The 24,464-nt window shown below is 40.2% G+C and overlaps 1 protein-coding gene across 15 annotated transcripts in view; it reads right to left on the bottom strand.

Annotated features, from left to right (window-relative positions):
* Window positions 1–24,464, bottom strand: part of ANK2 (ankyrin 2) — a 581,537-nt gene that overhangs the window by 350,019 nt on the left and 207,054 nt on the right. For 6 of the 15 annotated variants that reach the window (XM_065596234.1, XM_065596235.1, XM_042842313.2 and 3 more), the window contains exon 1: window positions 13,155–13,328. The exons of 2 other annotated variants lie outside the window; for them this stretch is intronic. In XM_065596234.1, coding sequence (XP_065452306.1) covers window positions 13,155–13,238 — 84 coding nt within the window. In that variant the 5' untranslated portion in view covers window positions 13,239–13,328. Of the gene's footprint in view, window positions 1–13,154; window positions 13,329–24,464 lie in introns of those variants that run through there. 7 more of the 15 variants (XM_042842326.2, XM_065596257.1, XM_042842337.2 and 4 more) reach the window with 2 other exon arrangements.

Raw genomic sequence — 24,464 nt, 5'->3', positions numbered from 1 at the left:
AAAGTGCTTTGAAATCTACTGATGAAAAGTGCTATTTAAGAGTATTTTATACATTGGTACAGCATATAGCACAATGGAATTCCAATCTCAGTTGGGATTACTATGCACTTCTGTAGTATGTATGTATGTATGTATAAATAAATGTTACAGATCATATTCTTAGACAGAAAAAAGAAACAATTACATATATATTTTCAAATTATTGTAATACTAAATGCGCTTTATATGTTCTTCCTGATAGATAACATGAATTAGAATTTCCCTTCTAAATCCCGGACGCCAAAAAAATCCAACACTGGACCTGATCTCTTTCATTTTCATTCAGAAGTTAATTTCAAAACTCTTGCATCAAGAAATCAGATGTTATCTTCTTAAGGGCACACAGAGTAGAAGTTTATCTCACTCTGTAGTGTTTCATTTCCTCATGCTCCTTCATTAAATGGTACATAAATTTTGTCTGGGAGGTTAAAAAATTTTTTTTGTAAAAACATAAACCGAACATTTCACGTGTTTTCCTCCTTCTATAAAGAAACATTTTTTTAATTTTATTTATTCATGTATTGCACTATTTCATTAATCCCCAGAAAAGAACTGATGGAAGAATCTAAGCATAGTTCCCAGTCCTAGAATGCTTACCCACATGCGTAGTCCATTCACCTTGTGCTATATAGGATCAAACCCAAACAGATGACACTTCATTGAGTCTTAAGTATGTTGACTTGTTTATACTGTTATACACATTGTGTATCTCAGTCACTTTAATTACAAGAAAAGGTCAGTTTTCACTAATTACTTTTACTACTTTCCTTTAATGACTTTTTAAATTGGCCTTGTCTGGTGTTCATTTGGACATAGCCACATTATTCAGAAGAGGTTTTCAGCAGTAGTTTTGTAGGAGGTAGTTTCCCTTCACCACATTACAATCCAAACTTGATAATTTCTCCTCAGAGCTGTGTTTGGTTTGACACGGAGCATCCACTCCCCTCAGCAATGAGCTCCGGGAGGAGCTGCATCTCAAGAACTCCAGGGAATGCACCTGCTGTACTACCCAGTAGGATGGTGCCTCACGCTTTATCTGCAGCAAGGACTTTCACCTCTTGGGGCACTTCCATTAAATAGTCCCTGTCTTCCCTGGAGCATAGGGACTGCTACTGAGAACTCCCTGGCACTGAAACCTCTACAGAAGTGCCTAGTGCATTGTGGGAGCTACCAGAAGCAATTAATACATATAAAAATAATAATAGCACCATCACTTTGGGCAGGGAGTCCAAGGCCGAGGGGGAAGTCTTGTGCCAGCCCTCCCCACACTAAGTACTGTACCCAAGCAAAGGCCAAGCCTCATTCAGCCCTACACGGTATGAATGGAAGTTACATTTCCCATACAGTAACCTGTTGCTGATATTCCCAGCAAATGAATGGGAGGCCTGTGTTCTGTAACTGGGGCATTAAGCCTTTTGATAAAGCAGTGACCTTTAGAGTAGGAACAGAATGTATTTCCAATCTTTGCTTACTCTCTTGCTTATTTTGAGAAGGCTGTAGTCATTGGAGTGTCATCAATTCGAGTAAAACAGTTAAAGCTCTGATGGAAAAGCCAGCTCATAAAGCTTCTTTCATCAGTGTTTCAAAACTAATGAGTATGAATCACATCTGGATTGGAGATGCTCTATGCAGTCCAGCATTTCTGATTCCCAATCTTTAACATGTTCAATTTTAATATTTTATAGTATATACATATGTATCAACATGGGACCAGATCCTCTGTTGGTGTAAATTGGCAGAGTCCCCATTGACTGTGATGCAGTTACAATGATTTACATCAGCTGAGGATTTGTGGTTGGTTAGTTACATAGTTAGACAGTTGCCTAGACAAAAAAATACATGGACAGATATGCAGACAGAAGTATATTATAATTACACATATACCTACACAGAGACAGCGCGCTTGATTTTCCTCATTTACATTATTGTTACATTAATGTAACTCACTTATACTGATATGAATCAAAGAACAGGGCAATGAGTCAAATCTTAATTGTTGTTTCCATGATAAATAACTATAATACTAGACTATAAACCAGGCGTGGCCAAGCCATGGCTCACAGAGCTTGAGACTTCACTCTGCCGGGTGGTGGGGGCACGGGGGGAGCGGAGGGAAGAGCGAGCAATTGCGGCTCCAGCCCTATGGTGGGGCATCAAGGCTCGGGGCTTCACCCCGCAGCAGGTTGAGGCTTCATCCCCGCTGGGGGGCCACGGCTCAGGGCTTCATCCCCGCTAGGGGGCAAGTCGAAGCTCGGGGCTTCTGCCCCATGGGTGTGAGCTGGTGCTTCAGCCCTGCAGGAGGCAGCAACCCAGTGCTCAGGGCTTCAGCCCCACAGGAGGAGGCAAGCTGGTGCTGGGGCTTCAGCCCTGCAAGTGGTATCTAGGCTCCAGCTTCAGCAGCACATGCTTATTATAACAGGAAATTGTGACACTGTAGTGCTGTGCAGACCTCATGTGCTGTGATTTCCTTGCATGCGGCACACTCCAGGCTGTGTTTACTGTTCATAAGTCGCAGCTGAATAGTTTTAGATTGAAATGTTAACGCTATGTTAATTTTGTGGAGGACAATGACATCTTCAAACTGTAAAAGCGCAAGTATGAAGAAGAAAACCAAAGTTTTCAGCCAGAATGGGAGGAAGATTTTGCATTCACTAGTAAAGATGGCAGACCCCTGTGCCTTATCTGCAATGCATTGCTCTCTCACTACAAAGCAACTTGAAACGTCACTACGAAATGAATCACAACAACAACTTCTCCTCTAAATATTCTCCTGGATCAGAATTAAGGAAAAACAAGCTAACCACATTAAAATTACACCTCAACAGTCACTACTTTTGGCATTCAGTAAGGAACCTGACACAACGACTGAAGATAGTTTTGTTATGGCATGGAATATCGCTCATGCAACACGCCAGTATTCTGATGGAGAATTTGTTACGAAGAATATTTCAGAAGTGGTTGCAATTTTAGATCCAACTAACAAAAAATTCCAACAACTAATACAGCAAATTCCAATTTCGCACCACACTACAGAAAGGGAGATCTCCCAGATCAGTGCTGATGTTGCAAGCAATATGCAAAACGATCTAAAGGATTCTCTAGCATTCTGCTGACAAATCCACATATATTCAAGATAAACCACAACTAGCGACATTTGTTCACTATGTTTCTGCGGATGTCATTGGGAAAGAAGAAATGTTGGACTTAGGGGCGCTAAAAGAAACAAGCCATGGTGTTGACATAAAGAACACACTTGACAGAGCACTGACAAATGCCAATGTACTGTGTTGCAATGAATGGAGCACCTGCAATGGTGGTGGTGGTGGGAGTAGGCTTTATCGGTCTTTTGAAAAGCAATCCAAAATTTCCAGAGTTTCTCCCTGTTCATTGCATCATCCATCATGAACATCTCACAGGCAGATACTTCAAGTATGAAAATGTTATGAAAACTGTCTTGGAAATTGTCAGTTTCATAGGAAGACTCATTGATAGTTCAAAAATTTCATTGAAGAGCTGAATCTTGAAGACAAACCTAAGGACGTCGCTTTCTACTGTATTGTGAGGTGGTTATTAATCACTGATGTCTTAAATACATTTGTGGAACCGTTGGAGCCTATCAATGCTTTCCTTGAAGAAAAGGAAAGATCCACAACTGAAAGATTAGCAATGAATGCAGGACCTGATGTTTTTCATTGATATTATGCAGCTTCTGCAAACTCTCAAATTGGCACTCCAAAGGAAGGATAAGATTATTTCTGACCTTAGACAGTCTTCAGCTTCCAGAACAAGTTGCATCTTCTGCAAAGAGACAGTGTCAAGAGACTTCAACCACTTTCCCTATCTCAAGAGTAGGGTAAACACATTCCCTGACATCAAAATAGAAGACAAACTCAAGGAATACAGAGGTAAATTACAAGGACTGCTTGATGACTTTCAGACCAGGTTTGAAGACTTGCATAAGCTGAGATCCTGCTTCGCCTTTCTTGTAAACCCATTCATGGTTGATGTGATCAATGACGGTTGTCCGATTCCCAAAAGCGGGATTACAGAAACATCTACTGTAGAAATGGAACTACTGGAACTCCATGAAGTCCAGGCTTTAAAGATGTTGCATAAATCACAGTCTTCAATCAAGTTCTAGAAGCAAGTGCCAGGAATGACGTATTCTGAACTCAAAAAGACTAGTGTTCGACTCATTTCAATTTTTGGCCCAATATACTGCTGTGAATTGCCATACTCCATGATGAAGTTTGTAAAATCGAAACATCATGCAGGCCTTACAAATCAACATCTGACCAAGCTCCTCTGTACTGCCTTGACAACATATCAACCAGATTTCCAAAGACTTACGACCAGGATGGAAACCCACAAAGCCTCTAGCTCTAGCAGTAATTAGCCGTAATACAGTAAGTAGGATGATGACATTTTAAAAAAATGAACGTGTAAAGGTTGTTTGTGTCTTGCGGCTCTCGAACTTCTGAAGATTATCGTATGTGGCTCAGAGGGTCAGTAAGTTTGGCCAGCCCTGCTATAAACTCATGATACTTTAATCCATATTCTGGGGTCTGTTCTTCCTTTGATAGAGGCCAGTAGTATTTGCAGCATGTAACTGTAAGAAGGGAATAACAGACCCTTTTGAATACAAGTTAACTACATGAGAGCAAATTTTTAAATATAACCACCAAAACGACCAGAATCATTTCTGTAGAAAAGAATATGAATTCATTAAATTTTTCTAGCCTTCTCTTACACTTACGTATTTTAGAACTATTTGAGCAGTGATGATATGGTTTAACTATATTTTGAACATTGTTCCGCCACATCTTTCAGGTTATCAGAGTGAACAGACTGTATTTAACAGAAAAAACACAATTTTACATGATTCTGTAGATTCAGAGCAATACAGTACATAAATTCACACAGGAGGTTTATTCAGATCCAACAATTACAGCACTGTATATAAGAATATGTCATGCAAGACTATTTGTGCTATTCATTGCTCAAAGGAGTAAATAAAAGCTATAGTTATACTTTGGAGCAACTTACCATGTGGTAGAAACCTGTATGGTGTTTAACCTAGACAATCATTTCAAACCACAATTACGGCAATTTATTCAGCTGTTTCCCCCGGAGCCTAAATTGCAAACATAGCCCCTCTCTCTAGAGAGCACTTCACACCGAGACTGAATGTTTAAATGTTTGTGTACGCTAACATGTGCGCATCAGCTAAATTGCAGAGCAAATGTAACTTAAACACAGATTACTTACCTGTATGTAAGTAAAGTGGCTCGCCAGCTGGATGCAGCAATACAAAAGGTGAGAGAATTCAAGCAAGCATCCATTATGGTTTAAATCAGCCTGCGTAAATTACTTTATCTTTATTCTGAAGGACTGTTTTTGTATTTCCAGAAGTTTATGAGGAGGCATCTATTATTTTCTGGACAATGTTCAGGCAACTGGCTTAAAATATAAGTCAGCAACGCCATATTCTTAAATAAATAAATACACAGAGCCACATTTTCACACACTCTAGTTGAATGTGCAAAGGGGAAAATGGACATGCGAACTGGGTATTTGTGTTTCTAACTCTAAGATTTGTATGTGACAGTGTGGGCTATGTCAATAAATTTAAGTGTTGTCCATGCAGTTCAGGAGCTGGTATACACCTGAAAAATTGGTCTATCGTGCGGAGGTCATTTCTGGCAGCATTCTGATGTTTGGTTTCAGAGTAGCAGCCGTGTTAGTCTTATCCGCAAAAAGAAGAACAGGAGTACTTGTGGCACCTTAGAGACTAACAAATTTATTAGAGCATAAGCTTTCGTGGACTACAGAAAAAATGATCTATAGATATATATATCTCTCCTCAATATATGTTCCATTCTATATGCATCCGAAGAAGTGTGCTGTAGTCCACGAAAGCTTATGCTCTAATAAATTTGTTAGTCTCTAAGGTGCCACAAGTACTCCTGTTCTTCTTTATTCTGATGTTTGTGAATGGTAACTGAGTGCCGTATGGTCTATGACATGCATTCATGCAGTAAATAGTGGGACATTTCAATTGCACTTGAAACAACAAACACAACCCAGTTCAGAAGCAGTCACAATGACTTCAAATTTAGATCTAAACAACCTCTGTTCACCAAGACCAGAAACTTGTTTAGTTTGCAAGGACTGAAAAATATCTAATCACAGCAGTTTAACCTGAAGGTAAGAGCTCTCAGTCACCTCCTCCTTGTCCCAAGCTTCCCTCTGCTCCTCTCACCCTGTAAGGTCCAGGGTTCCTTATTTTTACCTTAAACATTTGTCTACTATACATAGAGTGACCAGATGTCCCGTTTTTAAAGGGACAGTCCCGGTTTTGGGGACTTTTTCTTATATAGGCACCTATTATCCCTCACCCCCGTCTGTTTTTTTACAGTTGCTCTCTGGTCACCCTAACTATACATGTCATATGTCAATTCATGCACTGGCAAGTTTGCCTATAGCCACAAACGTCACCTGATGGTCAGCACACCCTTCCCAAGTAGCAATTGGGGGGGCGTGGGGTAGGTCATAGAGCTGCACAAAACTTGGCAGCTTGATGGGGGTAGTGAAGGGTATATAGAGGTTGGTAGGGTGAGACTGGGGCCTGTGTGGAGGGCTAACTGGATGCTGAGTGGGGGCTGTCTGGAGAGCAAAATGGGCACAAGTATTTGGGGCTATCTAGGTGGGTGGATTGTCTAAGGCTAAGTCTACACTTATGGTGGCATGTAGAGTACAGGCACTAGCCACATTGCTACATGCTGCAGTGAGAGACACACTGCATCCACACGTCACTGTGGTGTGTAGCTACACATGGTAGTGAAAGATTCCGGCAATAGAGAGGCAGCAAGGAAAGCCATGTCTCACTCGCTACACTATTTTTTTATACCCATGCTAGCTGGGCATGCAGTATCTGTTCTCTCCATATCACTGTAAATGTTGATTTAGCCAGAGGGGAAGCTAGGGTGGCCAGGTGCTCCGTTTTTGACCAGAGACTGAGACTGGGTCTTCATTGTGCCTGACACTACAAGCATATACTGCAGTGGCAGAAGCATCTTGTACAACTCTGCTGTAACCATTTTCATTGCTGTCAATGATTTAAACAGTGCCCAGAACTGCATTGTATAAGGTCTTGTTCTTCATATGTCCTCATTGTTTGTCTTCTGCATGTGTTCCTGTCATTGGTGCCAGAGGCTCTGTGCACTGGTGTAACTATATCAATATGCTGCCAAAAGTACCAATTCCTAATATAGATGGGTGGCTCTGACAAAGTGGGGCTTATGTCCATGAAGCTTGCCCACTGATGTATTTACACCAGTGCCAATTTCTCTAATGTGTATTAAGGTACACATAATTTAACTTCAATACTCACCACAGGTCTGATACGCATTTACTGTCAGGCCACATTTACATCTATTTTAAGGCCACTTCACAATGCTGCAGTGGTATTAATAGGCCTTGGTATAAATGAGAACCAAGCCCACTGTATACAGGGATTTATATTTTTATACAAAGATTTGCAATAGGCATCTAAAATGAGGTGTACTATAACTAGCGGTGAGCCTGATGTGCAAAGTCTTGATCAAATCAGTCCAGGAGTATTGTGGTTTTGTTTTCAGTTCATCTCTAGCAATAACTGTATATGGAGTGGGCTTGTAATTAACGTAAGATGTTCTTAATAAAGTCACAAAAGGGAAAGTGTTCCCTACCATCCGCTCTTCATCAGCTTTGTGATCTAGCAATGAAATCACAAGACTAGAGATCAGGACTCCTCAGTTCTATTACCAGCTCTGCTAGAGCCTCACACGTGACCTGTGGAAAAATCATTTAACTAAATGTGCCTCAGCTTCTCCTTCTTTAAAACGGGGTTAACAGAGTGTTGGAGGATTGACTGTAAAGAACTTGGAGATCACTGAATGCAGGGCACCACTTAAGCTTAAGTAAACATTCGTTGAACTCTGTCACTGTTTGATTTTACTTAAACAATTTTCTCCTCTCAGGTCCACATGGCAGATGATCTCAGCCAATATTCTGCCCTCCTTTCATGCACAGAATTCCAACTGGATCGAGTAGTGAGAATAGGATATCACAGTTCAGCTCAACTGCTCTTTGGAACAGAGAGGAGAAATTCACTCTGTTTTAGGCATAACATCCCTAGACAGAAAATCAAAAGCTAATAATAGTTTTCAAATAGTACATTAAAATTAAAACAGTTCTCTTTTAGCTCCCTCATGTACATACCTACCTCCCAGGGATGTACCAAACTTGACTACAGTTTCTCTTTTTGTTGATTTCCATTATTAAACTACCCACAGTATGTAGTAATTAATAGGGGTCTTTATGATCATCAGTTTCATTGTTGTAATGGGTGAATGTCCTTAGTGCCTACTGAGCTAAACACAACACACGCTTCATTTTTTGTTTCTATCTGCTACAAACAGCAATTAAACCTGAAGAAACAATATGACCAAAATGAAATTGTGACCACGCAGTTAATTTCATACTAAGAATCTAATATACGGTAAAGCTTGTGGGAGAACATGAGATGGGGGCCAGATTCCAATCTTAGTAACTGCACTGTAAACACGGAACCCAATTCTCCTCTTGCTTACACCTATGAAAAATGGGAGCCACTGAAGCCAATGGAAGTACAGGTCTGAAAAACTGGTGTAGAAGAATAATTCGACCCACTGAGTATAAGATGCACTTTTATTACCAGAATTGTTCGTCAACACACTAGACTGGTGAGTTGTCTTAAAATTAGAGCTGCTAAATTTGGTTTGGTTTTAGTACAAGCGATTTTAGCCACTCTAATGTGGATGAGAAAAATAAATGATTTATTTAACATAATTGTTCTTCACCAGCTCCTTCTGCCCTTTAAATTTGCAGTAAAATCCTGCATTCCATTGAGATTAGCAGAGGTTACTCTCTCCTAGGATGGTGGGATGTGGGTAGGGTTAAACTACCCAGGCAAGAGCCCATCTGTTGATGCAAAGAGTAGTGTTGACCCTGTCCATTTCCAGGAACAATGGCAGAGATTGGGAGATAGAATCAACTGATGAAGGCTGGATGGGTCAGAGCTAAGGAAAATAAAGATGATAAACTTAGAGCAAACAAATGGCAGCAGATGGGAACTATTATTTTAGAAATCTCCATATTGATTTTACAAGAAGACTGACCACTGGTTAAAAATTTACTTCTGATGGCACTCAACAGCTTTGACTAATAAATATTTATGACAACTCACTAGCTTGTTTTCTACAAATATAAAGATCAATCTATACAGAATTTTCCTCTGAATTTGGCGGAGGGAAAAATAAAGTAATTTACAAAACTAATAGTCATTAAAACTGAACAGCCTGTAAGTATAATTCAACCTGCAAGCCAGTCTACAATGTTTGCAAGCACAGACCTGCAGGAGATATTTAATATGAAAAAGGGCAAATGTGAAACTATTGGCTAAGCTTAAAATAGGGTGAAAGATTCAGGTTTAGAAAAATAAACACACTAATCACACCAGGCTAGCTTCAAATAAACAAATACCCAATTTTTGATGTAGCAAACTGCAAAAGCCATTCCCTCAGAACTCCCAGGGCCTTGCATGTAGGTCTGCAATGCAAACGCCAGACTTTGTGTCGTCGCTATTGATTTGTCCTTTTAAGTAATTTAAAGCCAATCTGCAAAGTGATTATTCCCTATCCTACACTACACCTAGTTTAAAAAAAAACAAACAAAAAAAACCCCACACACCAACAATTACATGTTTTCCTATTATTTATGCTATAGTGGAGTCCAGATGCTGCAGCTGAGACTGGGTCTTCATTGTACCTGACAACTACAAGCATATAGTTTGGCAGTCCCTAAAGTTAAATCACTCTTGAAGAACAAGTAATGCAACTGTTCAGAGTGGGAGTCATTACTAAAGTGAGACAGACCATTTCTGCATCCATCAATGACACATTTTATATGTTTTATGATCACCAGTTTAATAAAAATCTGTGGGTTTTAGAAACCCTCTTGCCATCTGTGATTGTATTACTGGAAACAGGAACAAGTTAACTTGCCACAAAGAAGACCACAGGCTTTTCCCAACAGAGAGGTGCTACAATTAAAAACAAAACAAAAAAACACCACTCATTTCCCATGACAATAATGTATTCTATTAAGAAATTAACTTCATAGAACCCTACAACTCATGGCCCAACCCAAGCATACTCCAATGAAGCCAGCGGGAGTTTGAGACCTCCGGAACGTGCTCACCCATGGCCCTTAGCAGCTTCCAGAAAGTGCGCACAATGCCACAGATGATGCCCCAGGAGCTACCAGGGTAATTATAGGAATTAATCAGCACCATACAGGTTGGGTGTTGCAACAGGCACCGAGGGCGCAGGCCCAATGACAACAGGTGCTGCTCCACGTATGTTGCTCCACAAGTGCTGGCTTTACATTAAGAATCATCCCACTGTGCTGAATGCAGCAGCTAAACTGTTCGTGCTGCCCCTACACCACCACTCTGATATATCCCATCTTTCTCGGATATAAGCTTTTGCCTTCAGCTAATTCTTAGCATTAATATTTTCTTCTAGGCAGAGTAAAAAAATTCAAACATCTATTTAGTCACATTGAATGTGTAAAATATATTTTTTTTAAATTCACCTAGAAATTTAGGCCCTAATCCTGCAGACTAAGCCATGCGGTTGGATTCCTGAGCTTATGAGGGGGCCAAGGGGCTTCAGCAGGACTCCAGGCAGCCATGAAGATCCACCTGCATGGATCTGACTGGATCAGAGTCCTAGGAATGTATCCCCAGAGTCTACAAAGGAATCTTCATGTGCTGAGCCACACTGCCACATGGAGACTTCACATGGAAGCAAGGGTCCAGAAAAGGGTCCAGAAAGCAGGCAGGCCCCTTTGCAGGCTCGAAGCCTCAATGTCTAATGCACGCAAGTCATTGTTAGGATATGTGCAAGGAAAGTTACCAAGAAGATGAGGTTTAAAGATTATTTTGTTGTACTTGAACTGAAATAGCTCAAATTATTCTTTTAAAATTATCAAAAGATTATTTTAAAGAGCTATGTGACCACTCATAGTATTTCTGAAAGATGTAGATATAATAGCCCTTGGGAGACTCTGGATTTTTATTTTTATTTTTTTAAATGCACACACATTTTGATGCATTCATTTGGCTAGCAGCAGACTGGAATATATTAGCATTTTAGGGACAAGAAGTGTCTGACACACTTAGATTTAAAAACAACCTAACAGATGCGTAACTCATAAAAATTAGAGATGGAAAAGACCTAACTATATTATTAGATCTTCTAGCCCATCTCTCTACCAATGCAGGACTGCTCCCAGTTCCTCTAATAATAATGTCTAATATAATTGCACTTGATAATTGCACTGGTTTCTGCATGTACATACCCATAGGAGTTTTACACACATACACACAGATAAAGGCCCTTTGAAAATTTGGCCAAAAAATTTAGAGTTAAGAGGAGGCAAAAACGCTAAAACCCAACGTGCTATATAAAATTCCCCACTGTGTGGAGACTCAGGCAATATTCCAGGCACAGTAGAATGGGGTGGGGATGTTTCAGCCTTCTCTCCGTTTTCTTGCTTTGGCTGGATTATGTCACATCCTTGTAGTTATTCAAACACAGGCTTCTTTGTGAGATATAAAGGTACATATCATATTTATCATCTATAAGGACACTTCCTTTACCGGTTCAAAATTTTTCTAAAGGCCTGTGTTAATTAGTCTCCGTTATACCCATCATATATGATCAGATTTCTAAAAATACAGTGGTTTATTTTCCCAGAACACAATGTTATAACAGTATAAAGCCTATACACGTTTTTAAAAGGCAACTGCAAAATATATTAGTGAATATTCACTGCTAGCTGTCTTTAAGGGCTAGATTCTGCTTCACTTTGAGCAATACCTTACTAGATGGGTTGTCCAATTTAAATCAGACTACTTGGAGGATAAGATGTTACTCAATGAGAGGCAGAGTCTAGCCCTTAATAAATAAAACATGGATGGGTGGCTGAGATAAGTCTTTGCCTTACCTGCCATTTTACCGTTTTGCAGGATCATCTACACTCTTTCCCATTAAAAGAAATGGGAAAGAAAAATAGTCAAGAGCAATTAGTTTATTTAATCAATGGTCTTAATTGTAAGAGGACACTACTTCAAGTCGGGGGATCAACGGTTGGGTACTGAAAGCTGTAAAAAAAAATAGATCAGTCACTCACTAGAGACAGAGTGTAGAAAAAGAGTGTCTTGGAAACTGGGTGTGGCTGTAGAGTTTTACCTTATTGGTTTTCACCACTGAAGTGCTACAGGGATCTATACAAAATGCTGAACTGTATTTTTTAAATTTATTTTATACCGTCTGTTTAGCCATTTTCTTAAACCAACATAAGAGGTACAGAACTTTCTTGGCAAATTAAATGAAAGGTAGGTAAATCCATTTGCAGTCATTCAAAAAATAAATAAACGTAAAAGTTAAGTCAGAGACATCGTGCCCAGGTGTAAAATTTCTTCTGTCACAACTAATTGCCTCTATCCGAAAAGGGACATACTGAATCCAGTGCTGAAAGGCATTTGCTGTCTAATAAAGTCAAGACTAATGCAACAAAACAGGCAGCTGCTTGTCAAAAAAGCCTTTCACTTCACTGCCCAGATTGGTTAACACAACATTATTAGTTCATCTTTCAAGACACACCAAAAACCCTAGGATTTTCTTTCTCACCAGGTTAGCTATGGAACCATCCATCAGTGGCAGCAACAAAATCCCTCTCTAAGCTTCACATACACCGCACACCTTCGCTGTGTACACATCACAGTATCGCAGCTAGCTCAACCATTATGAGCTCTACATTAAACTACAATGTTATCAACAAACAAACAAGTCAATGCTGCTTGCCTTTCCCTCATCTACAGAATAAGAGAAAGTGGAAAGCTATAGACATATCTCTGCACTTCAACTAAAGAAGCTCGATGCTCCAGCATCCCTAGTCTCCAAACCACTCCTATAGTCTCGCTCTGTTTCCTCACACAAAATTTTTGCAGTCTCCGTTCACATTACCTTCTTGGGTCTTTTCCTCCTCTGATTACTGCCGTTGTACTTCTCCCCACCATCGTTTTTTTGGGCTGCTTCTCCGTTCATCATTTTGAACAGTTTTGAAAGCAAAGATCTCTGCCATTAAACCCTCCCGACTGTACAGACCATTAGTGAGTGTGTCACTTGCTGGAGAGGAGGAGGGGTGTATATGTGTGCGTCTGTGTGTGTGTGTGTTGGTGGGGGAGGGAAGAGGGCGCACTGGGAGGGTGAGCATGATGGTGTTGCCATGGCAGCAGCTGCCACAATTGTTTATCTGACTGCATTGTTAAATCTGATTCAACCAATTACCAACAGAGTCTGGATGCTTTACAACGAAGAAAGCCTTGAACTGAGAATGCCAGGGTCTAGCACAGGGTGCGGGGATCAGCATGGTGACTAGTTGGTGCTTGATACAATTTCCTTTTTGATGAGATGTGGGGAAAAGACTGCACAACAATCCCTGTATGTGATTACACTTCAACACAGAGCTGACACATGGCATATAAGATCACTGTAGCAACTTTGCAGTGCTTCCTAAACCCAAGGGGGTACATTACATTTTATGCAAAGGAAGGATGCATTTGGCAACATTCTGCTTTCAGTTACACACTGGTGTAAACCCAAATCTAATTCTCCATGGAGTTACTCCAGATTTGCAGCATGGTTACTGAGAGCATTCCAACATTAAATTCTGATTACAGTTATTCTGTTCCACCTGAAAAGAAACCCGCAAAGATGAAAGTCATATTTAACTAGTACTTTCACTCTATCAACTTTTCTTGCCAATGAAGGAAGAAATGAATGTTAGAAGCTAGACCTTCTCTTACCCTGTATGCCTGCTGGCACAGACTCCTGATTTGTTATATTCTAATCAAAGAATCTAAATCAAATTTATGAATACATTTTGTTGGATCCAATTCTTAAGTGGGCAAAATTCCCCATTCCCAGGTGCCATAATACTTCAATAACAGTTTTCTGCCTGTGTTAGGACTGGAGCCCTGCATAGACACCAGTATTCTATCCCACCTCTCTAATTCATGGATTAAAATTTATTTATTATTTCAATTACAGTAGCAGACAGAGGCCCCAGTCAAGATAGGTTCCATGTTGTACTAGGCGCAATAGGAAACACACATACCCTTGTCCTGAATCCCATGCACATTAGTGAAGTCACTGCAGTAATATCAATAGACTAAGAAAACTACATGTGGAATTGTTGAAATTAAGTCCAAATAATACTAAAATGGTTTCCACAGTGTGAGCAAATAGTTCATATTCTAAACTAATTCACCCCCACCTTGTTTTGAAAGGACTAGATAGAAACATTCAGATGTAAATGCATGCAGGAATAGCAAAGAAAGTTCTTTATTTCTTCCAGTGAATATGCTAACAAAAATACTGTTCCACTTGCTACTGAACAAAGAAACAGAGAAACTTGCCCTCCTTCCTTAACAGTAGCTAGGGTGAAGGAAACAAAAGGAAGAAGTCACTAACTGCTTACTCAGTGGAGGAGGAGGAGGAGGGGTGAGAAAGGGGAAAAGAACCAATGAGGCATGAATGTGCAGTTTCACAATTAAATCAGCTGCTAACACAATGAACATCTGCATCATAACAACAACATGTTCAATATGCAACAGCAGTCGGCAACTCTTTATTTAGAGCTACTTATAGGTGACTTTTTTCTTAGTAGAAGTAGGAATCTTCATGTTGAAGTAAGGAGAGGGATAACTCGAATGAGGTAGACATGATATTACTTAGCATCTGTTATGCCATAATTAGAGCTGTAATTTGTCATGGTAAATGTTGGGGAAAAAATGGAGTAGACATTTGTTATTAGTGTCAGGCATTCATGGGAATCATTTGTGAAACCTAGAAAGACATGGACATACTTTTAACTCATAAGCAAAATACCCTTGTGTGCTAGAGTTATTTTTAAATGCTCTATCTTAAATGCTCAGCTGTTTGCCTTTTCCCCTATAGGCCTAAACTTTTAAAACTTTCTGTTTACATCTATATCCCAACTACTAAACTGCTCCTTACGGCAAGATGTGCCCTTGATGTGCCTTGGGATGAGGTATTTAGTGTTTGTTTTGTTACTCTATGAATTTCTCTTGCAAACCTCACAAAAACTGGATAAATTTAAAAACATGGATTTTTAAACTATGAAAATCCCAGACAGAGAAAAATATTGACATTGGAAAAAAACACACGCTGCATCACTGAAAAAACATTGACTATATTGTATTGCAGTGATGCAGCTTGACTTAGAAAGACCTCTCTCCAACTCTGAGGCTTGCCTCAGGCCCCTGAGAATATGGAAGCTGCTATCCCAAATTTCACTCTACATTCTACATCTACTGTGATCTTCCAGCTGGAAAATGAAGAGGAAAACATGGCTGCAAGAGAGCTTTGTGACAGCCAGGGTAACAGGCAGGAAGTCCCAAGAGTTCTTCATGGTGGAAGGCTAAAGCCTGATAAAAGAGAAAGACTAGGGAAAAAACAAGGCTAGTGCCACTGCATGGTAGCCAGGCATCAGTGAGAGCTTTTGAGATCGGGGATGTGTGAAGCAGGTTTCTGAGATTTTCACTTTGATTAGGTAGGCTTTCAAAAGTTCTCACAGCTCCACCCTCACATAAGCTTTTGAGAACATAAAAATATATGGGGAAACAGACACTTCTGGCTAGAAGACCAGCAGGGCCGGCTCTGACTTTTTTGCCGCCCCAAGCACACCAAAAAAAAAAAAAAAAATGTGGAGGGCAGCCGGAGCCAGGGTGCAAACTTTCGGTGCCACTTACTCGGCAGCTCGCGGCTGCCTCCCCCGGCCACGCTGGCTAGCAGGTCTCCCTGTGCTGCAGACGTGTCCCAGGCAGCGGAGTGCGTGCTTCGGCTAGCGGTGGGGGGAGGGGAAAGGAGTGGGGGCCAGAGAGAGAGAGAGAGAGAAGGGGGGTGGCCAGGGATTCCTTCAGCTGGGGCGCTCGCCACTCAGCCCCTCCCGCCGCGCCGCCTGCCAGGAGGGCTCCACGCCGCTCCCGCCTGCAGGTGAATTGAAGGTCGGCGGGAAGGGAAGGACGCGGGCTGCCGGGCTTGCTGCAGACCTGACACCGGCTGGGGCAGATGGAGCGCACAGCCCGCTCCAGGCAGGGTGCTCCCCTCCTCTGCCCCACCGCCCCCTACAGGGTGGCCGGAGCGGCAAACCAAAAAAAGAAAAAGGGCAGCCATGCCACCCTAGGATTGGACAGAATGCCGCCCCTTAGAATCTGCCACCCCAAGCACGACCTTGCTCGGCTGGTGCCTGGAGCCGGCCCTGAAGACCAGATTGCAAAGAAAGTAGGATTATTAGATATAAAGCATAGGTGTTTTGCTAGTGACAGTGTGCATTTCTTCTCAGATGTTTTCCATGTTCTGTTAGTTTATAATGGCACCAGTGCAGCATCTCCCTTATGGGAAATCACGGGTATACTGTGACAATATTCTAAAAGGAATAAATTGAAAAAGCTTGTTTTGACAAGCATATCAAATACCTATTAATGGGACATACAATGCTAGAAGGGTACAAACTCACTGAAGGATGACATCCTCATTAACCTTAACTGCTGTTTGCCTGTTTTCTCTAAGTCTGGGAATTCATTTTTGGCAACAGGATCTTACATGCAGTCATGGAAATAATGTTCACACCCTGTGACATGTTACAATTTCTTATATCCTGTTACCACAGAAATACAATATGAAACTTAGTAAATAGGGAGTCAAACATCTTACTGTTTATCATTGAATGTATTTTATGTGAATTAATACTGCCTCACTTGGCTCAGATAACTTAAAGTCAAAAAGAAAGGATGTTGGATGTCCCACTTATTCCTCAGTATTCTTCAAGCCTGTCTAATATACTCCTAGATAACAGATGGCTGGAAGAAGCCCCAGGTGGAAGAGATTGGCTGGTCCTATGTTTATATCTTATGGGGTCCACTTCCCAGAGCACAATGCATTAGCTGGCAAAATGCTATACAGGCTGTCAGTCTTTTAATATAGGAGGCCCTTGAAGTTATATGGTACAGGGATTGAGTAGTTAACTCACTAACAGTGGAATGCTTCAATCACATACATGATAAACACCCATCAGTTTCCAACAGGAAGTCTGACCACAAAGCAATTATGAGATCAGTGGTTGGTAACACATGATCACCAGGATCCCATGAATGAGAGTTTAGGTGTTCAGATGGAACAGTGAAAGGAAACTCTCCCAAGCGTATCCCCTTGTAGCTAGTCTTTAAATATATTTAATCTGAGATGCACCCAAACCAGTAATTATGACAATGGAGAATTTAGCTAGTTGGCTTCTTATAGCTAACTGTAGTCCCTATGCAGTCTAGAATTATCTATGAAAAACTAAAGGAAATAGTACTCCATGGAGAGGGACCAATATAAAATCATCCTCCTTCAAACGACTTTAATGGGGCTGAATAAATCCTGGTTTCAATTTTGTTCACAAAGCTGCCAACGGATTACACATCCAGAAGTCCCTAAAAACGTACAACGTCAAGCAAATTATGGAACAGTTCTTTGAAAGTTCCTTAACAATATGCCAACTAGTCCCCATGAAAGTGTTTAAATCAATCTCTTGAATCTGATAAGTGCTCTCTCAGTTTGTGAGAAATGCTTCCTTACTGAATTGCTTGTTTTGGTTACAATCCTAGGAACGTCATGCCCCAAAACATTTGCTTTGCCACCTGAGCTGAGGGAGAATTTCCAACAGCTGCCAGGAACAGTTGACCTGATACAGCGCAAATGGCTGTTGCTAAATATTACAGTGTCCAACATATCAACCCATCCATATATGGCAAGTCCCATTTCATCTCTACTTTTAAGAGGCATAGTACACTTCACCAAAACTCTCAGAACTGTGATTGTGGGCAAATTTTCATAGCTAAGTGCCTAAAATGAGGCACCTAAATATGAAGTGGCCTAATTTTCAGAGGCACCAAGCAACCCCACCTCCCAATGAAGTCAACATGAGCTGCAGATGGTTCAGCACCTTTGAAAATCAGGCCACTGCTATTTAGTTGTCTATGTATGATTTTAGGAACCTAACTTCAGGCAACCAGGTTTGAAAATATTAGCCACACATTTCAGAAGCAATTTACTAATCCAACTGTATGCCCAAGGAAACCCTATTGCTACAAAAGGAGTTATGACGTTTTGATGTAGAAGTCCTTTCTATCATGGGAGTTGAAGGCAAAAATGCTTAGTTTGGGAAAATAAGGTCAAGGAGAGTAAAAGCTTAAAGTATACTTTACTTTCTAAGCAGTAAGGAAGGGAACTTAATTCAGTTGAGGCATGGATGACAACAGTAGCACCCAAAGGAAAAAACCCATTACCATTAAACAGGGCAAGACAAAAAAAGTCTACCCTCTCAAGCTTCTGTTATCAAACTGGACTAAACAAAAGACTTCCTATCAACAGATGAGATTCACCATTGTTGGAATCATAGAAGGTGAAAAAAGGGACTGGATGACTCAGAGGATTGGCACAAGAATATGTAAACTTTCACCTCTGGATCAAATCATTGACATCTGATCAGTGTTTGGTAACCTTTTTAAATGAGTGGTCTCAGTCAGGTGTTTAGTGAACAGAAGGCCACTGAGAACCAGCTACTGGGCCCCATCTGAAACACGTCAGTGGCGGAATGATAAATCATTCAGCCAGTGACCAGTTTCCAGAGGCACTTAAAATAAGTAGTTAAGAATAAGTAGACAAGGGGTCCAATTGATATCAAGGAAGCTGCAGTGATTTACACCAGCAGAGGATTTGGCCCAAGATACAAAGGGAAGGCTACTGCTTGGCATGACTTTAGCCTCTTCTGGATCTACTAGCAAATGGGATGCTTTCCATTAGCCAACGGTGCATCCCCCTTGTTTACTGTGAAAGCAGGTCTCTCAGATATATCTTGTTTTTCCATTTTAATCCAACCAAATTTGGGAACCAGTCATCTGACGACTTGCCTAAGATTATAGACAAATGTGATGCATAAGAATAATTTATGAAAATAATAATAATGATTGAAAAGCATTTTGATAGTTCTTGAAGGTGAGAGTCAGTACTTGTCAGGAAGTTCTTTTCACATGTTGTTCTACTCACCTGCTAAAGAATCTTTTCTTTTACACTAATAATCTTTAACATGCAGCTGACAACCTTATCCATGACAGTCTGCTAAGTAGAGTACTAGGTCAGTCACACACACAGGAGAAAGTTGGCATGTTGGCTTTGAATCAGGGATCTAAGAAGGGAGCCACCACTGTACTCTTCTGATTCCTGAATGTGCTTCATACCAGCTTCTCCTTTCAATTTGGATAAGAGGCTGCTCTCAAAGTACACTGAAAACAGCAATTGCTTCAGAGTGTACCTCAATGTGTTTTAAAGTATAATATAATTTAGGAACCTATATTATAATGAGACTGCGTAGGCAAACAGGATAATCATTAATGCACTAAACAATAGCTCTCACAGCCCTGGACATCATGGGCAAACATCAAGAACTTCTTTGGGGATCAGAATAGATAAGATAAATAATATCTCAAGTGTTAGTTACTATAGAATTTAGGTAAAAATCAGATTCTACAACAAGTAGCAGAGATCATAGTGCAATCAAGGTAGAAACAATCCCAAACTAATTCCTCTGGTTTTCCTCAAGCTTTTTCCACTTCCCCCCTCCCCATCCCCCAACTACACTTTTCTTTTGCAATAAAGAAAAGAATAATGAACCTGCTACATATATCTCCAAACTAGAAAAACTTCAAAGAATAGACATTTTAGCCAAGTATTGGCAAACTGGTAACAATGGTACTTTTGTTTTCTTTAATGGATCAATCTGCCTTCCCCACACTTACTCTGACCATGGGAAAACATAGGAAGTGACATCAAGTTTTACATGAGCAAGAACAACAGGATGGGCCCCATGTGTATGAGGTTAAGAAAGATCAAACGATTTAGTTAACTGACATTTCACATTTGGCCTTTAATTTGCTTTCCACTCCACCTTTCAATATCAAATAAATGTTGATTTCCTTTACAATGAAAATCATTGATGCAGAGGATGTGAAAAAGAAGTGGGTTTTGTATTTTTGATAAAGACCCACAATAATTTGCTGAGCTTTCATTAGCTAAATTATTCAGACAAAGGATTAATCAACTAATTGATGCTCCCCTTTTCCAAAGCAAATTAGATTAAAGAGATTTATTTGCATCCATATTATTGGTTTTATTGCTTAAACTACAACACCGACAGCTTTTTCACCTAGCCTTTCCTGACCCCTAAGAAAAGCAGGGCTCTCTTTCTCTACCTGTTATGTGTTTATACTATACATAAGCATGGTGGGTTACTCATCTATAATTGGGCACTACTACAATACAAATAATCAATCATTCCGTAAAGCCAAATCCACTCTCATTGAAGTCAGCAGCAGCACACCCATTTAATTTAATCCCACAGGACAGGCATTCAGCCATTACAAAGAAAAACAGTGAAATGGAGAAACATTAGAAAGATAGATCAAGTAAGGACTTTCCTCTGCAACACTGATCTATTTCATCCATGTTTATGCCACTTCTGGGTGGGGAAGGTAATCCCTAACACACTGAACATATCAGACCACTGATCAATCTTTAACTGAATCCAGAATCCAACCTTTCATTTAAAGTATAAAAATGCATTTAATGGTTGCTATCACTAAAGCACTTGTGTGTTCCACTTGAATAAACGCAGATGTTTTGCTTTCTCAAAAGGCAGATAGTTGTATTTTGTTAATAGTGTCTGTATTTAAAATTGGGAAGAATCACTAATCATATTCATTAATTGTTCTGCACTTATTAAATGGTCTGTATAGGATGATCCTCTGGGGTTTTCTTGAGTCTCCCTTGAGAGGTTTCTGGTTTCTACTGGTTACCTTGCTCTGAACCCTGAGGGCTGCATCTGTCCCACCATGATAAGGAAAGAACAATAGAGTAAATCACAGGGGGAAGGAGGGACAGAGAGAGAGGAAGGATTAGGGGGGGAGAAGAGACCAGACCAAAACTATGGTTTATCACTAAAATCATCAAATCAAGCCAAAATCGGAGGTAGGGGAGAAGGGGAAATGGTAAGGCATTTATTTTTAATTATATCTTCAATACTGGACAAATGGCATTTTAAATTATTTCTATCCCTCAAGAGGAATGCTGAAGTTAAACTATACATAATACCCAATAAATCAGCACTTCTGCACTGTTATGTAAGAGTCCCCTAAGCAATAATCATTCTCTCCACAATAAGTGAAGCGCAGACAAAACCAATAGCAGACCCACAAAAAGACAGGAAGAAAAGGAGATCAAGTCAGTGGCTTTGGAGTGGATTTATTTTAGTCAGAAATAAAAACTATAGAACAGGCGTAGGCAACCTATGGCATGTGTGCCGAAGGTGGCACACGAGCTGATTTTCAGTGGCACTCACACTGCCCAGGTCCTGGCCACTGGTCCGGGGGGCTCTGCATTTTAATTTAATTTTAAATGAAGCTTCTTAAACATTTTAAAAACCTTATTTACTTTACATACAACAACAGTTTAGTTATATATTATAGACTTATAGAAAGAGAACTTCTAAAAACGTTAAAAGGTATGACTGGCACGCAAAACCTTAAATTAGAGTGAATAAATGAAGACTCGGCACACCACTTCTGAAAGGTTGCTGACCCCTCTTATAGAATAAAAAGGAGACGGAAAACAGAAAGAACCAAAGTAGACTATAGGTAAAGAAGAGATGCAGGAGTAGGAATGCAAAATAGTCATTAAAAACAACAACAATTAAATAGGCTTTATTATAAAGCAATCAAAAGGTACATGTCAATCACCATGTATAGACACAAAAGGCAGATTCCATGTTGCTCTTTTCCTATGCCCAGCACAGGAAAGGATGGGTCAAGTGGGAAAATTCAGGCCTCTTTGGAACTTGCAAATTCTGGGGCCAGCCATCAGCACAGTTTAAAGCAACCTAAGGACTGCTCTAAACTGCATCTCATTGTAGTGGACCATAACACTGGCAAAGAATAGCTGGAGTGCAGTGTTTCAGCCTTCGACATGTCCTCTATGGTGAGGGCAAAGAAGGATGCTAGTGTAGAGCCATTGCCATCCCATGCTAACCAGAGAAGCTGGCTTATTCTAGGGGGGCTGGTTTTTGTCACATTTAAAGCTCCTTTACACCACTTCAGCAGCATAAGAGACAGACCAACTGTTGCACATGACCTGTAACCTAGAGATTAATTTTGTTGTATCTAATTTTAGAGGTGTTTCCACATCAATGAATTCTTCCCTCATAAAGAATACCTAATGCTCACAATGCTGCAGCCAATGACGCTGCATGCTGGCAGTGGGTGTGGGATCAGGCCTTTAAAGTTGTTTATCAGGACAGGGATGTTGGAATTTATCAAACACAAATAAATAGTTTAAGATACACCAGTCACTCCTAAACTTTGTGATTCAAAGGGAGGCAAAAAATAATAAGTCACTCCGAGTCACTTTTGCACTTTTCAAATGTACAACAAAAATCTAATTTTGGCCCAGATCCTCACCTGGTGAAAATCGACACAGCTCCACTGAAGTTAATGGAATTGTACCCCTTTACAACAGTCAACAATATGGCCTTTTCTGTGTATGTCACTAGCAGTTTGGAATGCATATCCCAGTAGAAAGACTCCTTCCTTTCATGGAGAATGTTTTCACTTTGATTAAGACACAATTTTCCCATAAAAATAACACTATTGCATTCCATTTAAGAACTAACTTGCACTTGCAAAGGTTTGGTATGAAATGATTTTCCTTCTGGATTTATACCATATTGATATGAATGACCTTCTGGTGCATCCAACTCAGGACAATAAATCATACCCCATTTTACAGCAATCCACTCTCTAAAGAGATACAATTAAAGTTGTCTAGATGTACTTTGCACCTATTTTTAAAGTAAGCCAGGTTAAATAATGTTGGTCAGTTCTGCATTTTTTTCTTTGTTCATGTCAGCACCAAAAGCAATGGACAGCAGCGCAGAATAAACCTGTTTCCCTGTACATTTTTAAATGTAATCTGTTCACCCTTTGTTTCCTTCAGATACACAAAAAATTAATTGATGATGTGTCACGCAATAGAGGAGTCAAACACTTCATTTATCAACATGCTAGAAAGCCAGGAAGCATCTTCAGTGACAAACTCACCTGGGTGACTCATCTCCCCAGCTGTGTATCTGCTGTTGTTAGGGGACCTCAACACAAAGACATCTAGCCCTTTGTTCTTTGTGTATGTTGTTAACCCTTTATAGTGTGCTTGTTTTCTGTTTCCATTAGCCAAATAGAACAGAGACTGAATTATACAAAACAAAAATCACATGGAGAAAGAGTTGTTCCAAAGCTATTATGCAAACACAGGTTTCAGAGTAGCAGCCATGTTAGTCTGTATCCGCAAAAAGAAGAACAGGAGTACTTGTGGCACCTTAGAGACTAACAAATTTATTAGAGCATAAGCTTTTGTGGACTACAGCCCACTTCTTCGGATGCATATAGAATGGAACATATATTGAGGAGATATATATACACACATACAGAGAGCATAAACAGGTGGGAGTTGTCTTACACCAACTCTGAGAGGCCAATTAATTAAGAGGAAAAAAAACTTTTGAAGTGATAATCAAGCTAGCCCAGTACAGACAGGCAAACACAGGCATTTAACAAGCAACAGTTGTGAGAAACCCACAGGTTTGGTTTCCATCTTGGAGAAACACTGAGTCATTGGCAAGCGCCAGGAACAGAATCCAGGAGTCCTATCTCCCAGCCCACTGGGAGAATCCAGGAGCCCTCTCTCCCAGCCCACTGTTCTTACCACCAGCCCACACTCCCTCCTTCACACTAATCTTCATTTCAATTATGCTTGCACTATTGGGGGAGGGGTGCAAGAGAGGAGGTCATTAACTAAGACAAAGTAAAAACACGTCTGTACCAGAATTTCACTTGCGAGTTTGTTACTGGCACTGACTTTTCAGTCGTTACATGAAAAAAACACATTTTACTTTTTATTTTGGAATTGTTAAGGATTGATGCATGTAGGTTTCAATTCTACAGTAAATACCTATTTCTCTAGATCAATTCTAGATCAATTCTGAAATTAACTTTAAAATGTGATTTGTTTTTACAAAGGCCCCAGTCACTTTGCAGTATAATATTAATTACTTGTTTGTTTTACACATATCAGATTTTGCTTTAGAGCTAGCTGCATTCCCAC

This window comes from Chrysemys picta, chromosome 5 (genome assembly GCF_011386835.1).
Source record: "Chrysemys picta bellii isolate R12L10 chromosome 5, ASM1138683v2, whole genome shotgun sequence".
Classification (NCBI taxonomy): Eukaryota; Metazoa; Chordata; order Testudines; family Emydidae; genus Chrysemys; species Chrysemys picta.
This window is presented reverse-complemented; position numbering and strand designations above follow the sequence as displayed.